This window comes from Watersipora subatra, chromosome 4 (assembly GCF_963576615.1).
Source record: "Watersipora subatra chromosome 4, tzWatSuba1.1, whole genome shotgun sequence".
Classification (NCBI taxonomy): domain Eukaryota; kingdom Metazoa; phylum Bryozoa; class Gymnolaemata; order Cheilostomatida; family Watersiporidae; genus Watersipora; species Watersipora subatra.
Window position 1 is genome coordinate 4,760,134 of NC_088711.1, and position 22,630 is coordinate 4,782,763.

The window sequence follows — 22,630 nt, forward strand, 5'->3', positions numbered from 1 at the left end:
GCCTGATGGGAGCTTTCCAGCAAATGAGTGTAATCACAGCTGGAGTAAAACATCACACCGAGTCGGGAAGCAAGCATAGTGATACACACCGAGTCGAGAAGCAAGCATGGTTATACATACAAGTACAAAAACTTGCTGTATAGAAAACTGATCAATGTACCACTCTAACACATAGTAAGCCTTCTAATACAAGTCATACATTGCCTATAACAGCGTGTACACTGTACTCTAGTCATCTATGTAGCAAACTTGGACAAGTTTGTGGAATACTTTTGATTGCTCATTGACACTATTTCTACTAAAATGTGTATAATAGAACTACTGCACATAAGTAACGGTACACTAATGTGTAGAATGGAACTACTGCACATAAGTAATGGTACACTAATGTGTAGAATAGAACTACTGCACATAAGTAATGGTACACTAATGTGTAGAATGGAACTACTGCACATAAGTAATGGTACACTAATGAGTAGAATGGAACTACTGCACATAAGTAATGGTACACTAATGTGTAGAATGGAACTACTGCACATAAATTGTTCAGTACACTAGCAGTAGTTGTACTGATGAAACTAGCAGCAACATTTCTTACCATAATGCTAGCCGATAATACCTGAAGTGACATAAACAAAAATAGCAAGAAAAGTAGAAGGGGATGCCGTACCTAAAGATCGACACGATGGCGAACCAGCTGGTGAAAACCGGCATCTCATCAATGAGAAGTAGACAAGATCTGCAACAACACATCTTTATCAACAATCTCACAATCTTGTTACAATGGGAGCTGACTAGAGGCTAGTGCTGCTGCGCACGATATCATTGTTGTGACGATATATTTCAGTGGATGATTTCATATTTGGTCAGTTTTCAAATCGATATGAATATCGAAGCCGATATTTTATCGTTATATCATTCATTTATTACTGGAACTGTCCACTATCCTTATTGCAAAGAGGGGACAACTCCTGCTTTTCAACTTATAATTATTTTTTTATATTGCTTAACACTATATATCGGCAGAAGACAACTCCGATGTTCGATATTTTTCGATATTCGATATATTTAGAGACCAAATAATCAAATGGTCATGCAAAGATATTGTGCAGCACTACTAGAGGCCTATCCTAAATGACTCAAGCCTGTATTCACTAGTTGCAAGTTGGGGCGGCTAATGTTAGGCGACTAGTTATGAACACTTGGGGGTGTGGAAGGGGGCGGTGTAAGCCCCAAACAGGTTTCTCTCATGTAGGGCCTCAGCCGGGCCTCTCATGTGAAGTTTTTAAAATTTTTATCAGAAAGTACATGTATCAACATTTTTCTATTTTTTGAGATTTGTTTTGTTTTAGGTGATGTGACTGCCTGGACGTTTTTAGATTAAAATTGGCAAAACTTGACCGCAGTTAAAACGCTCAGAAAAAAGACTTCTTTTTTAGATCAGTTTTGCCAATTTTATTTTAAGTTCATCCGGAGGATTCCACGCTTTTTTATGGGACATGGCCAAGCGGATGTAAAACTTGAACTTTTGCAAACCTTTATAAAAGTCGTTAACAAGAATGTTTTGCCGCTGATGATAATAATGACGCCTAAGAACTACTAAAAGTTGATGTTTGTCTCTATGGCTTGGAATAAAGTGATATTCTACAGCGATAAAAACCGTCTCCATAGCCGTTGGGCAAATAACTGTTCTAGTAAATGATGTTGAGGTCGAGTTATCTGAATCAATTTATCATTGCGTGGGAACGAACCAAACAAATCCGTTCGAGTTAACCTCGTGTTCGAGATGAAATGTTACATTTTATCCGAGGGCGAGTTATCCGAGTTTGACTGTACTTAGCCGCAGAAATTTCCTAAAAAGTTGGGGCGGCTCAGCCGGTCAGCCGCCCCAGGGAATACGGGCCTGAAACGACTGCTGACAAGCACTGATTGACCGTGTCATGGTTACTGTGTCAATTTGTTACCAAAGCATCTATCTCAGTAACTGTTAATTTATCCCCCACCATGAACAAGAATCCTGCAAGTCAATTAATGAGCAGTCTGGTAACCCATCTCTTTAGAGAACAAACTACTTCTAAAAAGCAATGCAAAAGGATTGTGTGCTGAACATTCTTGTTCAAATCATGCATTCACTCTTATTACATACAAAAATTCAACTGCAAGTAATTACTACAAATGCTTCTGTACAACTCACTTAGTTTAAATATGTAATATCTGAGTGATGAAAAAACATTTGTAATACCTAATAGGTGCTTTCTGTTAGACAGAGCTACTCTTGGTACGTGGGAGTATTCGGTGATACTTACATAGCTGCTATCAGGATTGACTTCTCATGAACTTGATAGGAGAAAAGAAAGAAAGCCAGGGAAGATATAACCTATAAAAAAGTGCAACGCGACTGAGTTCCTAGCCTATTTAATAGCATAACCAAATGGATGGTGACTTTACTTATTCAACAGAAATGGCTTTAGCAATATAGAATAGGAGTGCAGGCTAACTGCCAAGTCACAAACAGCAATGACGACATGAAGCAAGAGAGATGAGTTGATAAGCTAGATACTGTATCCTTAAAGGTTGACTTGCAACAAAATTCACATTACAGTTATTTGATATGAAAAGACTCACCATGTCTTACTCTGTTGTGTTGTAGGTGCAAAATATGTGGAAACGTGATTACAAGCTCTTAAAAGCTCAAAAACGAACAGAAAATCGCAGCCACACGAGACCGCCGTAGTTTGGATTCTCTTTCCAAAATGGCTCAAATGTGACGCAGTTGTGGGAGATGGTTTCTGTTTACACTTTCATGCAGCCTTATTCGTCGAAATATTTTCACAAATATACTTCACGCATTCAATAAAACCATGTCTATTGTTCTTACGCGTCTGTTTTATCATCATCGTAATGCTGTCACTTTTAGCAGTGATATCCTATAACTTACCGTAAAAATTTGTTTAATTTTTTAGCCTTAGCTTAAAGGAGTACATATCATTGTCTGATAATCATGACGAGCCTGTTGGTCACTTGTGATAATCGAAAAGTGCTGCAGAAATTATTTGCAAAGTATTGGGTCACATGATCAGATTACGACTTGCCGATTAGACCAAACCGAAACAAAACTGTAAAGTAGCGAGCATCTATATTTGATACGGGGTCTTCGGTAAAACCCGAAGTGTTTGTCATAAACTAGTGCTACGATAAGTTTTATGTTGAGCTTTCTATTGGCCTTTCAATTCGCGTGAGAACATCACGTGACAAGACAATAACCAAATTTCATGGCTACGTCATCAAAATAAAGAGATTCCAATCTACGGCGGCTTTTCGTTTTTGAGCTTTTAAGAGCTTGTAATCACATTTCCACATATTTGGCACCTACAACACAACAGAGTGAGACATGGTGAATCTTTTGATACCAAATAACTGTAATGTGAATTTTATTGCAAGTCAACCTTTAAAGCTCTACAACAACTTTACATGACACCAAATAGCTGTACAGTGAAGAGCCATTCAGAACTCCCCTAATTTACTAATAAACGCTGCAAGGCGTTATCAAGTTTTGAAAAACAATAAAAATTTGAAGCCATCTTACCAGTGTATATTTAAAATTCCTTGCTGTTGGCTGCATAAATAACTTGACAGACGCAGGTGTTATAGATAGGAGTGTTGTCATCGCACTGCAAGATGAAAATAAATATTGGCCAACAAAATTGCTGTTTGTAATAAAATTGGCCAATAACAGGCCAATTCCTCTGATCAAAGCATCTGTACTCTTATAAACAGAACAAGTCTCTTATCTGTTCATATACTGAGATAAATGCTTAGGCTAGGCGCTAACTTTAACACTAGGACTTGTGAAATAGAAGTTACAACATCAGTCTGAATGTAAATGGTGATTTTGCACATCTCAGCGCTGAGAAAGATTCAGTATATTCAGGCCTAGTTGAAAGAACTTAAAATTCTTGTTAATCCAGCCAAGGCCCTGCTAAGCATATTCTATGGTTTACGTATATGGAGAGATACCATAAAACCTCTATTTGAACGCAATGGGGCCCTCTTTTCTACATTGGCGGTAAAATAAAGGTGGCATTCAAATAAAGGCGGCGTTCAAATAAAGTCGGGGCTCATGTAGAGGTTTTACGGTATGTAGTATAAGTTACCTATTGTATTACAATGACCGACTGCCAGACGGGCACTGCGAGGATGAATCATGATGCACTTGATGGGTTGTTGCACTTACAAATGAAATAAGGAAAACGCGCTCAGGGGAAGCCTAGATTGAGATTTACAGACAATGTCTAGACTCTAGAGGAAAATGGAGAAAGTGAGTATGGACTGTAACAGGTGACCAAAGACTGGTATGCGCTGTATCATAGTGGCATAGTATCGTAGTATCATACTATACTGTATCATAGTATAGTGGCAATAATTCCACACTATATCAGTGATCGTCAATAATAACCTTGTTCACACTATCACAAACCCATTTGCATTTACACGAGCGAATAGTCTGCAACATATTGCTCTCATTATAGAATCCAATCACTGAAAAACTAGTCCTAGTGACAAACTTCATGAAGAGAACTATAGGTTCTGTAACAACCAATCACCGTCTCTGAAGTGGTGCGCAGCCTGCTGTGGATGCACTATAAAATATCGAGAAAGTTTACCAACTGCCAAGTTTACCGACATATCTGCGTTGCCTTTATGATGGCAATGTTCATATGGTCTATGAATAATCGGGGAGCGGACAATCCCGACATACTGCGATACAGTGCGTATGACGCTTAAGGATGGTAAGAAGTAGAGTGGGTCAGAGATGATGAATTAGAGGTAAAATGACAGCGGTCATTATCACACTGACAGACATTACCACTAGTATGTACACTATATGATAATGATAAATATATCTTAAATAAAACCCCGAAAAGCAATAAAAAAGGTACTTCAAACTTATGAACACAGAAACAAAGAGTATAAGAGAGATATTAGCTAGCTGAGGCTCACCACAATGAAACGATCTGAGGCTGCGCGATGTACTTCCTGATTTTGTAGACAACATTCAGAGCACACCAGAAATTGGAGACTTTATCCTGCAACAAAAGGATATGCACTCATTCGACTAGTTTTACAGTGAGTAGTATATACCGATCATAATGGTATAGACTTTGCTGGAGTAAAAAACAATTATTTCAAATGAAGTATGCTGTATCACGGCTAATAAAAAAGGAGTTGCTTTCTTTTATGTTGAAAGATTTGTCACAATAGTATCTGACACAAATACTAGGTATTCATGGGAGGATCGGACAGCAGACATTGCAGTGAGTGAAGCAGATCTTTTCCTCATGTATGTTACTCAAAAGACTAACGAGCATCTCAAAATGTACTTGGTAAAACAATATTGTAGAGTTGTGCTTTCATGAACGGATACACTTCTACCCCAATTTTTCACTCTTACAACGTGTGCCTGAAATCGTTGGTAATCTGTGATTAACACATGAGCTGTTCGATCGCTTTGTGTGTAACCTGCGTAATACTAACTGTCGGAGAAAACCTTTCTTGAGAGGTTAGTTATCCAGCAATCTTTTAATTTAATGCTAAGTGAGGGTATATATGTATATCAAATGAGAAAGAAAGTCTTTATTAGAATAAAGCCAAACTCTCCTGGAAATACCTCAAAGAGGCCTCTAGAAAATGGAAACAGCCGAAGCAATACTGATTTGATGGTATCTTGACTGTTCAAGAATGGTGCCCAGCAGGCTGCAAATGTCGCCAACACCACCACAGCAACTTTAGCTATTTTCCCGACTCTAAAACAAAATGACAGAAACTGAAAGTTGTAGGCATAAGTTAAGTTTAAACTATAAGCTCGATGGGTGAACTTCTAATAACTTGAAACAAAAAAGGCATGAGTTGTTTCTATATATTATCTTTGTACGGAAAGCTATTACGACACCTCGGTTACCATCTACTTCTGTGGTTTGCTTGTTTACAAAAACCGATGAATTGAGAGCCTCTCACTTCCTCAAAGTTTTATTTGAAAAGTCAGACAATGAAAGCTCATACCTGTCAATGTAAGAGCTCTCACTCCCTCAATGTTTGATTTGAAAAGTCAGACAATGAAAGCTTATACCTGTCAATGTAAGAGCTCTCACTTCCTCAAAGTTTGATTTGAAAAGTCAGACAATAAAAGCTCCTACCTGTCAATGTAAGAGCTCTCACTTCCTCAAAGTTTGATTTAAAAAGTCAGACAATGAAAGCTCATACCTGTCAATGTAAGAGCCACCTGATGACAAACAAGAAGCGAGAATGTAGACGAAAAATGGCATGGCATGGTACAGCTCCATCTGCTTATAGTTTAGCGCCAAACTGAAGGCGACAGCCCCCTGTAGCACCGCCCGTTTTTCTAGCCAAGCCACGGCTAATATGAAGAAGCCTAGACTCACACAATTGTATCTAGAGGCTGAGTTAATTCAATAAGACTTCAGTGAAAGCACAACGATATGTCTTAGTAAATATTTCTAAGACTTGACTGCTATATCGGGCCTTACGCATAGTTTCTGATTAGATGGAAGGTTTCCATGGCACCTGCAGCTGAGTGTTTCTAAAAGGATACTGGAAGTGGCCATAGTCAATAAGGATTAGCCCTGGATAGGCGAACAGCCCTGTTAGTATCTTCCAGTAAGTCTGCAAACAGATTAATATCATAGTAAGTCGAGTAGAACACAATCGGCAATGCCCTTTACAAACTGCGTATTAGTGAGCCTCATTTTATCTACGCATGCGTAGCTGAGCAAGAGTCTTTCTATTCAAGGTAATAAAATCAAAAACAATAGTCACATCACAGTTGTTAAAACACTATATAAAAATAAAATTTTGCAAGTTTATCTCAAATGATCGACTACTTACTTTGTCTGGGTATGAAGAGGCGTAAAATATAACACTCGGAATATATACCAACAGGTCACTGCATAAGACTGCAATAGAATACATTCTGATACAAAGTAGTCAATACAAGCAGGCAATGAGTTGTGTATGAAAATATGTGATAAGAGGCCATGATGAAGTGTTCAGTCAGTTTGGGAAATCAAGCTAGTGAGAACACAGGCTAGTTTTCACTACCTCTTGACAGGCTAGTGAAATGAGGCGATGTTGTAACAGTTTAACTTTGCCGCTTCTTTTTTCTGATTGTGTTGTAAAGCCAAGACGGTGACATCCTTTATCATTATCTATATGTATAAACCTCAAAGCTTGTGTGTGTGATTCGGTTTGTCCAGCTATAGATGTTAAAATCTTGGAATGAAGAATTCATATCGCAGAAGATTTGATTTCGGAAACACCCCATTCCCAGATGACATGCTAAACCACTGAGCTACGCGAGATTAATGCATTCATTGGGCGTTATATCTATATATTTCTCAAAGTATGTCCGTATGTGCATTCTAGGTTTGATTGTCCGGCTATAGCAATTATTAGAATAGTTGTAGCTGGACAACAATGCAGACGCAAAGTCATGGCTTACTGCCATTAGAAGCCTATCTTATTAAGCAGCTTACTACAATTTTCCATTGGCAATGTACCTGGCTAACAGCTTGAAAGTTACAGTTGTTTGACAAAGTTTTAAAACTTTTACAGTTGTTTTTATTTTTCTCTTAATTTATTTCAACTGCACAAAACACTTCTCTCATGATATGTAATTTGAAAGTTAGAATGGGAAATGTTGTTATATGTTAAATGCAAATCAATTTGCTGTCCAAAGACTTTTTTTATTACCCGGGCAACGCCGGGTAGCACAGCTAGTGTCACTATATGAGTGAAAATACGCATACCGCTTTGCATTACAGTGCAACGTAATTTTCTGTTTGCTCTCACGGCTCTTATTAGTGTGTTTAGCAATACTAGCTTACTCAAACTAGCTATTGACAATGTGACAGGCAACTACATGTACATTACCTGTCACTGTTTATAACTGGATTTTTAATACCCGTGCAATGCCTGGCATCTCGCTAGTTCAAAATAGTCATAACTCCACTCTGGAAAGAGATATTTGTAATCATTATCTTGTATTATGTTCGGTACACAAATGTAAAAAATGTCAAAACTTGGGATGTGTCAAATTAGCCTGATCCCCAAAATGGCAGAGCACTACAAAAATGCTAGAAACCAGAAAGAAAGAACCAAGAGGAGCATGTGCTACTTCTAGGTACCTGAGTAGCGCATGAACAGCTTGTGTTGCATACTCTCCGTTCCTCTAGATGAGTGCAGCTCTACCCATGAGCTATTCAGCTTCTCTCCACTGCAACATATTCTCATATCTTAGGAATTATTCAGAAAGCTGCCCTTCACTAACTCATGACAATATTTCAGGTTGTAATATATGAACAATGTAAATAAAGAATTTGTATTGCGAAAATTTAGGTAAAAAAACTTACATTTTGCCAATGATCCAGCTATGGTAAGCAGTAAGAGGCGGGTAGTCAAGCCCCCAATATAGCAAGTCATTATCCGTAGTGTTTTTATACCTAGTGATGAGAATCATCATTTCGAAGTTAAAACAATAACAAAGGCACAGACACCACCACAGCACAGACAAACCAACAACATAGGCATGATACAGCATGAAAAAGCAACAGAATAGACACCATAACAGCTCTCTAATGTATTTTACTCACCAGTTGCGCTGGAGCTCAACAGGTGAAGTATAAATAAAACAAAGACAAGGAAAGAGTATATGTATATGATGGACCATGAAGCTAGCAGGTAATATAAATACACACACGCCACACCGCAAAGACCCCTCATATATATATATATATGCATATTATACACACATATATATATATAGATTATACATATATATTATACATATATAACATATATATATACATGTATGTATATATAAATATTATACACATATAACATATACCATAAAACCTCTAATTGAACGCCACCTCTATTTGAACGCCACCTCTATTTGACCACCACCGTAAAAGAAGGGTTGAATAGTAGAGCGCCACTCTCCAATTAAACGCCACTTCCATTTGACCGCCACTGACATTCTTTGATCCTTATGAGCCCATAATATCAATTGATCAGTAGAAAAAATCCACAAATGTGCACAAAATCCATCAGTGTCCACAAAATCGTATTAATAATGTATCGTTTACATCAATAACAGTTAATTCTCTCGTTGTCAAACTCTAGGGCTTTTCGTTTTGCTTTCTCGTTAAAACTTTGAAAGCAACACCATAGAAATAATTAATAACTGTATCAGGCTAATAGTAGTTCCTTGTTTAACGCAGTCTTGATACTTCGAAATACATTGTACATGTATATAAAACGGTTTACATTTACAACAGATGATGGTAGATGAACGACTAGTTTTTGGCCAAAAGGCTACGTTTAGCGAGCAAAACCTTTACGCGCTACGTTTGTGGTAAGTGCAACGTGTAAAGGTTTTGCTCCGCCAAAAAAATGTTTGAACGCCAATATCGACTAGTTCAGCGGTGCAAAAGAGGTCAGAAGACATTGCGGAAGGTATTGGACCACCAGAATAAGTGTGTTCCAAAGGAAGCAACAATCAGAACACAGCTATCCGAGCAAACAACGCAAACATTCATGTCTTAAAAACGTTAATTTTTGTTTCTGCATGTAATATAAGTATGGTTAGTTTATGTCAACTGCTCATAATAATATATATATATATATATTTGTAGCATTTGACCGATTATCATGGTATAACTTATAAATTTGCAAATTTATGGCATATCATTTAATAGCATCCTTGCGGCTATCTTAAAGGTTGACTTGCAACAAAATTTACATTACAGTTATTTGGTATCAAAAGATTCGCCATGTCTCACTCTGCTGTGTGGTAGGTGCCAAATATGTGGAAATGTGATTAAAAGCTCTTAAAAGCTCAAAAACAAAAAGCCGCCGTAGATTGGAATCTCTTGATTTCGATGATGTATCCGCGGATTTTGGTTATTGTCTTGTCACGTGATGTTCTCGCGTGAATTGAAAGGCCAATACAAAGCTCAATATCAAACTTATCGTAGCAATAGTTTATGACAAACACTTCGGGTTTTACCTAAGACCCCGTATCAAATATAGATGCTCGCTACTTTACAGTTTCAGCTTGGCCATTTCGTCCGATTATTCAACATACGTGTACATGTCCGAGTTGCGATCATAAAAACTGTCAAATTCTGAATAGTTAAGACCCTGGCATTTCGAGCCTGACGCTCTATCTGAAGAAGATCCTCAACAAAATCAAACCTCCCAGCAAGTAAGCACCGCCACTAGCCAGCTCTTATGTGCCAAGCTAGCTAGTAGTAATAGTTTTAGCTTGAGAGTGATAGAACGAATATTATTATTATATACATGTATATGATTTTAATGATAATTATCGCTTCATATTGCGAAAAAATAATTACAGATTTTTCTCGAATGATAACATTAACAATTTTAATATTTAAATCTAGTGCTGCACTGATATACTGTTGGATAACATCGACCTGATGTATTAGCTATGGTTGCATAGACATATCTGTTCATTTCTTTAGGAGCTAATACCACCGGCTACAGAGTGGTGTGTCTGCAAGCGCTGTCAAGACATGCCATCTCTTCCTGAATGTTTGTGCTGCCATGATGCTGATTTTGCGCATCGTCTCCATGACCGCTGGGAGCATGAATGCCTGTGTATGCATCCTGGTGTGGACAAACTTGTGGCGCCTGCACCCCTTGAGTTGGGGTGGAATAATTACCTGCGATATCATAGTGAGTTGGATTTTCATTTAATGCCAATAACACCGAAGCTATGCTAATGTGTCATGCATTATCTACAATTCTTGTATTACACATTTAATGCATCGGTTGAACACACATATTCTGAACTCGTGGAACACAAGGAGAATTGTTATATTTGTCTTGTACACTTACTACAGTAGAGAGTGTATTAGTTTTATGATTTTATTATATAAAGATCGAGATTATTTTGATGATCAGCAATTATTGTTTTTCAATAATTATTTTGGTAGATAATCTATTCCCATTTGGAGAGCCATCGCCAAATGCTCGGAAAAGGTTGTGTGCATACCGCAATTTTGTGTTTTGGTTTATGCCGCAAATCTTGTTTGCAAGTCTGCAAACTCTTCTTCATCATCCGTTGGTGAGAAAAGAGCCCGAATCTTAGACACCAAGCAGGCAGGTAAAGGCCGTCGCTCACCGCGACGAATTTGCGACATAAGCTAAAACACAAGCTTGCGGTATGCACACAACCTTTGTAACAACATCCGTTGTAATGAACTTCACTCTCAGGCCGTGGGAAATTAGATCGGACTGGCATCGCTTGAAGCCTTCCAGCTCCATGGCGTTAGAGCTGGTGGTCTCCATTGACTGCAAAGTAAAGAAAGTTACGACCAACAATCACTTTCACATTATTTGAATGAATTATTTAGCTAGATCAGCAACTTCATTTTTAAGTATTGATAACTACTAAACTACTAAAAAAATTGGGTTTTTGTCAGGCTGTGAAGTAAAAACTGTCAAAGTTTTACCTTGACAAGATGGCTGCTGACTATTAAACCGCAGCTCTGATCCATCATAGTGTAGGCCCGGTATAGTGCGCAATGCCCCGGACATCGCATCTACCATCACCTGCCAAATCAAGCTCCCAATCGATTGCTGCCATCAATCCCTCGTTATGCAGGGTGAACTGCTCAGCAGTACACTGTAAAATATTGTAAAACTTCATTATACAAGATTAATTTGTATCATTATCATTAGTCTAAGAATGTAGAATCCTCTTCCCTTTTTTCTGCTATATTATGATGAAGAATCAGAATTTTAAATTATAATATATTTCGCTTGAAGGATGACATATTTTCATTTCAATAAAAAAATTGTTTCTAAATGTCGTTATTCAATTAGTGTGCCAAGCTTTTACTCACATTTTCCAAGTTTATGGGTAAATATTAACACTCACACTATGTAAGTATTCTCTTTCTTGGTAGAGGCAAACGCTGTGGCTTGGTATCGCGATGTTCAGGAGCGACAGAAAACGGAGGTTCTGCGTAAGGCATCCGCCAGAAAAGAGTGATGCAGCTGCCAGCAGGGGGTTGATGACATGAGCTCTGTCACCCTGGCAGCTGTTTCCCAAGTGTACGATTGGTGACAGGAGGCATATGTAACCTTGAACTCTACCCATCCGCCTTCTCGCACCATCGTGAATGAGCAGGGGAGGGCGCAGGCGTGACAGTGAAATAGTCGCTGGAGTGCTGTCACACTTACTATTATTTTCTCCTCTTTGAAGGAGGATTCGGGTCTGAAATCACAAGACAATAGTTGACTTGCAATAAGATTTGTACAACATCATTTCCTGTTATTATATCATATTTGCTTGATCAGAAAAATGATAAATATATAGCCATGCAATCATGACACGGATTTTACAAAACCTTATCAGAATCCATGATATTGTAAACATAAAAATGTGAGTAATAACTCTATGGATATTCTTTATATTTTGTCAAGTTTGGTTAAGTTCAGCTCTATCTTACATGTAATTGGAGAGTGTTTGACGCTGGCCAACATAGCGCTCAAACTCTTCCCAGTCTTCAGTGGTTGGCACAAACTCTTCATCATCTAATACTAATAATAATCATCTAACAATACTAATATGCTATTAACGATGATACCAGAAAATGACAATAACTATTTTATATAACATATCTATAAGTGAGTGGGGTTAAAAAATTTGGTGAAATTAATCGTGAAACTTATAACATTATTTTATCAATTATAGATTAATATATTATGTTTTGCAGATAGATATGCAGTATGAATTAGTTTTGTTATTATAATAAGAATAATACACGTAATTAAAAAGATAAAATACTAATAATATCATATTACAATTAAATGACATTAATATTGTAATCTTAAATATAGATTAATACAGTAGTATTAGGAGAATACTAGAGAATAACCCGAGTTACTACTACTAATACAAGTGGTTCATAAAATAAATTACTCACGTGCTTTGGTGGCATGTGGAGTATGCAAACAGGTTAGAAAACATGTCGTCTTTGAAATGGCGAAAACAAAGGTAAGAGTAAGCAGGCGAATAAATAAAGTTTGTCACATCCAGCTTCACCCAGTTGCTCCACCCCCGGTAAAGGTCTGGTCTTTTCTCTGCTCTTGGCTAAGAAAAAAGGTGCTTCTCAGCTTGCCAGCTGCACAAATACGATGTGGTGCGTTAGAGATTATGACGAATTGAAATTAACAAGTTTAATATGAGAAAGCGTATCTGTTATTTGCGATAGATCAAACTTGAACTGAAACTAACATTATTTGATCATGTGACTTACAATTCCCGCCATATGGCGCGAACAGCTTCTACAGCATTTTACGACCATCATAGCGGACCAAAAGGCTCATCATTTTTATCAGAGGATGATATGCAATCGTTCAAGCTAAGTTAAAAAATTAAACATATTTTTATGCTATGTTTTGAGATATCAGTGCTCAAAGTTGCAGCATTGCGATGCCGATAAAATAGACGCGTAAGAACAATAGACATGGTTTTTATCGCAAGCGTGAAGTATATTTGTGAAAATAGTTCGACGAATAAGGATGCATGAAAGTGTAAACATAAACCATCTCCCACATATACGTCACATTTTAGCCGTTTTGGAAAACGAATCCAAACTAGGGCGGTCTCGTGTCGCTGCGATTTTCTGTTCGTTTTTGAGCTTTTAAGAGCTTTTAATCACATTCCCACATATTTGGCACCTACAACACAACAGAGTAAGACATGGCGAATCTTTTGATACCAAATAACTGTAATGTGAATTTTGTTGCAAGTCAACCTTTAACACGGCTAACAATGGATCGATGCTCACAACTCCTCTTCTATTGCACATAAAAAGCTAGTTTTGGCTGCAAACTGTAGCAAACATATCAATGAGTGCAGCGAGTTTTTATTCAATATTTTTAAATATGGATATACATGTATAATAAAAAAACGTGTTTTCAAATTTAGAAAATAAAAAAATTGAAAGCTCTAACAAATTGCAAAGGAAGGCACAGGCAATAATATCATCGCAGATTAATTGCAAGCAATAGATAACTAGTAGATATATTTCTAGGATTCCCAATGCATAATTTATTTAACAATCTTTGACAAATTAGAGGTACCTGTAAGTTAGCAAATCTATTGCATACAAAAGGTTTAATATCGGTACACTGGAAAAAGAGGGCAAAATATGAGCGACACTCGCTTCGCCCGTAAAAGGCTAAAATTATCTTCCCAAAGTTCTAAGGAGCCATTTGAAAAATAAAACGCCAGCCTCTATTTGAGCCCCATCTCCAATTGACCGCCACAAAAGAGGGAGAGTTGAAAAACATACCGTCATGGCATTCAATTAAGAGGTTTTACGGTATATACATATGTATACATATATATTATACATACAGTGCTGAACAAAAGCTTGGACTCACCATGCATCATTGATTATTTTGTAAATGTATTGGAGATTATTGGCTTTAATTTTCTTCAAACCACGGCAAATTATATATCAAACTGTTCAGAAACATGCTGGCTACACAATATATGGCTACACAAGTTTCAATTCCATTTTAAACATATCAAAGGTGATCAGGAGGGATTTCCGCAATCATATATGTTATCAATGAAAAGCGTCTATTCTGACTTAAGTTTTGCAACACTAATTTTGATCAAAAACTTTGTATGTGACAAGGATAAAATTGAACATTAACTCTTGTATAGGTTGGTGGCCCTGAAAAGGGCTGTTGGGGTTGTTTTGAAGGAGTTTAGTAGTTAGTAGTACCGCCCTTGGCTTTGACAGCCATTTAATATTCTTTTTTCTTTTTTTTTGGTTTTCTCTTTGCTTTGCATCCCCTAAGACCACTGGCCAAAAGTCTCCTTCTGACGGTTCTAGGGTCAACATTAACCCCTGTACTCTCCTTCCCGTCCTTAGCCAATTCATGGCTGGATTTATGACGATCAACAAGAGACAGTCTGACAAGTGTCCTGTCATAGCGCTCAGATGATTTTCAAGGTCTTCCGAATCTGGAACGCGCTTTAAGGCTTTTGGTCTCATTCCAGCGTTTCATGGTTGATCTTACACCTTTCTCACTGCATCCAACTTCTTGGGCTTTCTTTCTGGCGGACATCTTTTTCTTGTGCAAGTGCATAATAACTCCTTGCTTATCTTCAGAAAGTGTGGCGGGCATGTGTACATGTAGTGTATAAAGTAATGGAAAGTCTTTATATGAGAAGTCTACTGTTTGATGCAACCATAGATATATATACCTATGTATATATATACATATATATAGATATATATACATAGGTATATACAGTATATCTATGGATGCAACTTTTATATTCTATGGAAGGCTTTGTCTGTTGCACATTCTTCGTTAAAATGCCAGACATTCCTTAAATCCAATATACAGTAGAAAGAAAAATCTCATCATGATTGGATTTAGGTGTCATGGTGTGTTTAATACAGCCAATTATTGCTACAAATTGGATAAATTAGTCCTTTAATCCTCTTATGTAATATGTGTAAAATTATGTAATACATATTATGTAATCAATTAGAGTTGAGCATCATTAATAGCCTTGATAGGACTGAAACTGATCTGTATATGACGATTTGAACTAATGCATGTAAGGCCCTTGAGAAATGTAAGGACGAGTTTAAACTTATGTTCAGCACTGTATATAATATAATATATAGGCCTATGTATGTATATATACACACATACATACGTATATGTATATATGCATATACTAGATGAATGTCTAACGCTACCCGGGTAATAAAAAAATCTTTGCTCGGAAAATTTATTTTTATTTAACATATAACAACAGTTAACATTCTAACTTTCAAACTTCATATCATGAGAAAAGTGTTCCGTGCAGTTCAAATAAATTGAGAGAAAAAATAAAACAACCGTAAAGATGTTTAAATGTAAATGTGAAATAATTAGCAAGTAATGACAAAATAAAATGTTTTGCTATGACCACAATAAAAAACTACTGTATTTGGTGTAGGCTTACAATTATATGATTTTAATTCATTTCAGTGTTGTAGCGAAAATATCATATAGAGCGGTGAAGCAGTCCATTATCTAATGCAGACACCTCCTGGCGAAAATCATCAAAATTTTATATACATACTGTACATTTTGCAAATTAGTAACAGAACAATAATATTGTTCTGTTAACAAGTTAACATTTTATGTTAACTTTAGTAACTATAGTTACCTTCAGTAACTTTAGTGTATTCAGTGGTTATGATCTGCAAGAAAATGTAACATTATAATGTACATGTACTACGAGCAGTACATACCTTGGAGAGTACCTACCTCCGAGACAGACGTATAACGTAAACGTTGAATTTAACTTAAATAAATTTAGCTTACTAAAGACTAAATTTAGTCTTTAGTAGCTAAATTTAGACTAGATTACTGCTCAATTTTAGTTTGTATTTTACTAAACTTCAACTTTGTCATAGGCTAAAATTTTATCACTAATCTGTTTTCAAATCTGTTTATACTATAACATATAAGGAATAAGGCTGAACCAAGATAGCGAGCAACATGATATATCTCTTTCAGGCGTTGTGGGAGGGTTTTCGGCAAATAGCATACCAACATTTTTGTTATTTCATCGTAATCAGTACACCGACTGTCAACTTTTAATTTCTTGAGAATTTTATGTTGATATCGTATGGCAGAAAAAGTCGAAAGAAAAGTTGTCCGCATATGGAAAGGATAGAAAAACATTGTGCTCCATATACTAAGGTGAAAAAATTCTTATAACAGAGCATCGTGACTTGAGGCAGCACTACTTTAGTTAATAATTGAGCGTGTGCAATTGTGAAAAGGGTATACAGTACGTATGGTAAAACATATGTGAATGGTAAGAATGGCGTAGCCTTGTGGTTAGGTACGCATGTTTACAAACTTGCAGTCTTGAAAAGTTCAAATCCAGTACAAAGAAGCGCATTGTTCATGTCTAGAGTTTGATCACTATAGCGGTATGAACGAAAGACAAACGACAGACTTTGAAATTTAGGTATGTGTATGCATATGCATGTATACATATAAACATATCGTGCATATATATAATTAATAAGTAGTCAGGCCTACTGCTAACAGCACTCTTTGCTCTGAAAAGTGCGAAGTGTTATAAATAATCAGTGTTGGAATAAATAAGTAACTTTCACCTATTCCAACACTCTAGTTAGATATATATAGCTAGTTAACTTTTGAGTTAATTAAACAATGACTTGAACAATTAATTTGCCTAAAAATCATTCCTTTATTGCTATTTGTAAACAAATCACTTTCAAACAAATTGTTTAAAAGTTTCCTTGAGTAGTTTTACTGCCAGTATCCCAATTTCACCTCCTGCTAGCAGATCTGATTATACTACTAGGATTAGTAAGTACCTGATAAAGCAAGTCATACAACTGTGAATACACTGACCTGGGTGTATGAAAATAATAGTAACATATTTATAGCTCTAGTGGCCTGAACTGTTATGAGTATCAACTTACAACATGCCTGTGGTTATGAATATAAACCAACAACATGCCAACAGCGATAAACCTACAACATGCCAGCGGCCACGAATGAATATAAACCAACAACATGCCTGTATCGATGAGTATAACCATGCAAGGTGGGTATAACCATAGATACAAACCTGCAACATGCCTCTAGTATATAAACTTACCACGTGTGTGCGGGCAAATTAACAGTCAGCTCTTGCCAGTGCCGTTGTGCCTCATAGTCACCGAACATTGGGGCTACATTCTGACCTATGTATATCAAGTTCACGGAAACTTAAGATAGTTCCAACGAATAGACAGTAAGAAATACCACAATACGGCTATCAAGTATTTATAGTAAGAGAATATAGATGAAGCAATATTAATCATAGCAACGTATTTACAGTTGCAGTAAGATAATCAAGTGTATTTGCTACCATCATATCACATGAGAATATATCATTCAGCTCATATCTTGATTCGATTCTCCACACTCATTCAATTGTAATTTATTGCTATTTTTATATATTGTCATGTCAATTTTTGGTAACAATTGATAGAGAATTGATTTTGTCTACTTGGATTGGATAGAATTGAATTGTGAATTGAATCTTACCCGACCTACATGCATGATGCAAAAGAATTGGGAATTGAATTGTTAACTTTTTGAAAAGAATTGAATCATTTTTAAAGCCTTATAGATGTGGTTGCGTCAAAAAAGTGGATTTAATGAAATTAAGACCAATAAAAGGCTAAAACATCAGCTACAATTTGATGTCATTTTTGTCATTTGTCAATCCAGTCTCATGCGTTTGAATGAGGCCATATTTTAAAAAGCTCAGATTCCAGCGGATGCTTCATTCGTGACGTAACGAGTGATACATCTGAAAAGAGTACACGAGCGATAAATATAAGATTGCTTCATTAGCCAATAATCAGCACGAAACTTTTATATAGGTCGTAATAGATGTTATCACTCGTAAAACGAGAATGTCTGTGATCTCAAGTTAGGGATTTTACTTAATTATTAAATCGCATGGACATCGATATTTACTAAATTAATTAACGTCGTTACTTTAACGAATTACTCGATTGACACGTTTTATTGACGAACAACAGAATTGTAAAAATGCTTCCAGTGACTGCAAAAGTGACTCCGAGTTTTTTGAGCATCAGGTGGTTAAAGTTTGGGACAGACAGCTTATAATTAAAGCTGACAGGCGTCAGCAGCGTTATGCTACAGAGGAAGATAAGAGAATGGAGATAAATTTATCTTTTACTTTGATAACGTTTTGCTATAGATATGCTGTTGTGTTTACATTCAGATTATCTTTCCCTGTTTGAGACTATACTATAATGTAATTTGCTGTGCGAGTGCGAGATACGAATGCACAGTGAGTTATTGACGGCTTCTTTTTAATCCATAGCATCTAGCAATACAATGGCTTAGATTGATGAATATACTAAAGGTAATAAATTTAGTACTCATGAATAAATTTACTAATTGATAGAATTATAACTTTTTGTTATCACCAATCATCGTTTTACATTTTTTTATCGTTTCGCCTAGCTATATTTGCTTTAAATTTTCTTTGGCAGTTTTAGCTAGTAAATTAAATTTATGATTAGACTTTAGATGTTCACTTCTCACTTGTAAAAAGTGAGGAAAATCGATTGATCAATGCACATCTTTAACGTCCAGAACCAAAGCTTCGAATAGTTGGCTTGGTGTACTTATGCTTTTGTTAAACATTTATTTTGAAAATTACTCTTGCAATCTATCTAACTCCCAATTTGAAAGCTTTCAGTAGATACGCGTTAGAATGACATATCTATGAATGACATATATTTATTGCATTTGTTTTATTTATTACAGGATGTTTATGTGATCCAACCAGCGAAGCGGCTTTGTCAGTGTGGAAACTGCCATATATAAAAAAGAGAGACTTGAATGTGTGCTGCATAAACCATGATGTTTTGTTTGAGTTTGCTACAGTAGATGAATTTGTCCTATTGTATGAGCTGAAACTATGTGTGTGGCCACGGCTTGGATGGATATTTTTGATAAAAGCTTTATGCCAAGATGAAAATCTTTTTGCTTGTTAAATTATATAAAATAATATTGTTGAAGATGATGCAAAACATGATTTGCAGAACATTGAATACATCATAGCCCCGTTGACATCTGTGCTGAAATCTTGTCTGATAGATGAATTTATGAAGTGTAATCAGAGCTGTATCGACAGGTACTCTTGCATAGCTCGACCATTCGTTTAGTTCTTGAACCAACCAACCAAATGTGACCAGTGAATTTTTTTCTAAAAATCGATACCAATAAGGACTCAATAACGTTGACCATACAATGTACATGACTTTTAGGGACGCAGTTGGTTTCGCCACATATTCTTTTCAAAGACACAGCTTGCTTATTTTATTTAGTAACTAGTTTCCGGTGTGGTAGCGGCTGAACTGTGCCGATACAAAGATCTTATTCTACTTAGTTTGATTGACATAACTACCGTAGACCAGTAGAATTGGTAGACCATACTAAGATGTTTACACAGCATTTAGAGGAAGCTAATATGACCAGTTTTCAATTTCTCTTGTTTGAGGCGTTTGAGACATTGATAATAATGTATCTGGATTAAAAATTTTATCCTAGCCAACATGAGCAAATACAAGATAAAATATATGCCAATAGAGCCGCGTAGGACTAGACTTTTATCACAATAGCCGATGTAAATACGAGAGATAGAGACAGGTTGTACCACGTGTTACATCATTTTGGGCATGTTTTTTGGCCTGAGCGTTATTACCGCGATCAATTTTTTTCGATTTCAATCTTCAAATATCTTGACAATGAGATCGTCTAACACAACAAAGAACATATCAACTGATAGACAAAAATAAATACTTTTTTTAAAAATCAACTCGAATTTGATGCAACCACATCTTTAAAAACATCTCCACAAAATGTTAAAGCAAAGCTGGACACAAAGTAACAATTTCAGCGTCAACAACCCTAGTCATTATTGTTGAGCATTTCTGCATATGTTAGATTCAGGAGATACTTACTCAGATAAGTTAGTTTGTAAAATGTTTGTTTATTATGTCCGTTAGTCGACTTGCAACGATTTTACTTTTCTGATTAAATTACCATTTGAAGCACTGATTATCTTATTGCTATGAAAAGCAAGGTGCAAAATTAAGCGCAGTGGCTTTTGATTGAATCTCTATTTTTGTCTTAGTAGTCTTACAGCTTATCAGCTAATATGATGTGATAGAAAATTAGCATATAAACGATAATGCTGACTCAAACAGGGAATTAGGATTACATGAATTTAAAAAATGAACGCTGGGGGCCTAATAATTTTAGTTAAAAAATAACTCAATTCGCTCAGCTAGCATGTTTGATATATTGTTGTAATTTATTTGTAGTAAACAATCTCACAGGTGTGTTTACTGATGTTGCTTTTCCCGCAATATTTCCTCAGTAAAATGTTTTGCATTAGTAAAGGTTAAAATCAGCCCTGTCATATAATGATATAAGTATTTTATGTCATGCTCTAAATTAGTAAATTATTCTTTAGATATCTATATACGTATATGAGCAATCTTTATTGTGGTAATCAATAGATCTGAATTTGAAACCACATAATGTTGATGCGAAAACGTGAATTATACCAACTAGGGTCATCAAAACAATGCAACCTTAACTTACCATAAACAGTATACTCAGGCTTACATACGACGAAGCTGGTTGTAGTAAATTAGCACTATATTCAATGCTTCAATTAACGCTTCAATCCTTGATATAGCAATAATTTCGGTATTGGAAGTGTTTCACGCCTAGTGAGCGTGTTTAGCATTATCTTACAAACTGTGATTCTACAAGCTGCTGTTTTAACACTTAACACTGATCTACACTATTATAATTGATATAGCTGAGATATTACTTTTAAGAGCATGATGCACAAATCTTATCCTAAAAGCATCTGCTTCTTTTTTTTCAGACTTGAATATTTGAAACTACAAAAGCTTTAGAACTAACCAGAGTATGGAAAAGTGCTAACCGCCCATCGCAGTATTACTATAGTAGCTATAAAAAGAAATGTACAACTAGAAGGCTCTCCTCCCAACATGTTCGGTATGGCAGTCCTCAATCACTTTTCAAGATTTTCTTTCGGCAAGTCACATAGCCTTGGATTTTTGCAAACATAACCTTGGATCTAAACGTATAAAACAAAATGTAGCATCGATGATAGACCACAACTGATGGCCCCATGGTACCCCATATGCAGCTGTTTTGTAAGTCAAGGTTGTGTATGTACGACCCTGACAGAAATTAAAAGTGATTCGGTCAAGGTTGAAAAACTTCGGCGTGAGCAACCTTTAATTACGCCGAGTTGTCTAACATTTTCGCACTCTTAACAATGTTCATTTAATTGCTCATTCTGATAATTGTGCAGTTAGTTACTATGAAGTTTTTTGAATTGCTGATGAATCAAGATTAAAATATTCATTTTGTTTTCTCATAATAATTAAGACACCACAACACACAGAAATGCAAGTTTTAGAAACTTGTAATTATTATCTGGTACTTCATACCAAAACTTTCTTTCTAGTACTAAACATATTCTGTGATAGTGTATGAAAGAAATGCTCAGCAAGTACTTATACAAACATAACACAAATTCAGGAGCTTTTGCATACGATTCTAAATCACTTTCTACGCTATCAGCAATGCCCTGGTTAACAGGCCGTTTTTCACGGTAGCCAGCATTACTATAAGTACCCTCATCACAAGCTTTAGTGTCTGTATCATAGCTAAAAGTGTGATCACTACTGGTATTCGCATCACGGTGATCCATCGCGTCACCTACATTACCAGAGTTGCCTCTAATCAAAGTGGAACAAGCTGGTCTAGGCACCCTAGGGGTTAGCAATGTAGGATAAGCTTGTTCACCTACGACTTTTTTACTTTCAACAGCCTCGTCGGCATTTTCCAGACCAGTAGGCTGCATGAAAAAGTGGTCATCTTCTCT

At 36.2% G+C, this 22,630-nt stretch overlaps 1 protein-coding gene across 1 annotated transcript in view; it reads right to left on the reverse strand.

The window, feature by feature from the left end:
- LOC137392732 (dolichyl pyrophosphate Man9GlcNAc2 alpha-1,3-glucosyltransferase-like) overlaps positions 1-21,776 on the reverse strand; it is a 22,420-nt gene extending 644 nt beyond the window's left edge. Inside the window, exons 1-12 of the mRNA XM_068079050.1 lie at positions 21,637-21,776; positions 17,771-17,855; positions 8,427-8,516; positions 8,202-8,290; positions 6,904-6,971; positions 6,611-6,681; positions 6,262-6,450; positions 5,669-5,804; positions 5,002-5,087; positions 3,587-3,671; positions 2,307-2,377; positions 671-739 (exon numbers count right to left, since the gene is read on the reverse strand). Coding sequence (XP_067935151.1) covers positions 671-739; positions 2,307-2,377; positions 3,587-3,671; positions 5,002-5,087; positions 5,669-5,804; positions 6,262-6,450; positions 6,611-6,681; positions 6,904-6,971; positions 8,202-8,290; positions 8,427-8,516; positions 17,771-17,855; positions 21,637-21,727 — 1,130 coding nt within the window. The 5' untranslated portion in view covers positions 21,728-21,776. The remainder of the gene's footprint in view (positions 1-670; positions 740-2,306; positions 2,378-3,586; positions 3,672-5,001; positions 5,088-5,668; positions 5,805-6,261; positions 6,451-6,610; positions 6,682-6,903; positions 6,972-8,201; positions 8,291-8,426; positions 8,517-17,770; positions 17,856-21,636) is intronic.
- Between the last annotated feature and the right edge of the window lie 854 nt (positions 21,777-22,630).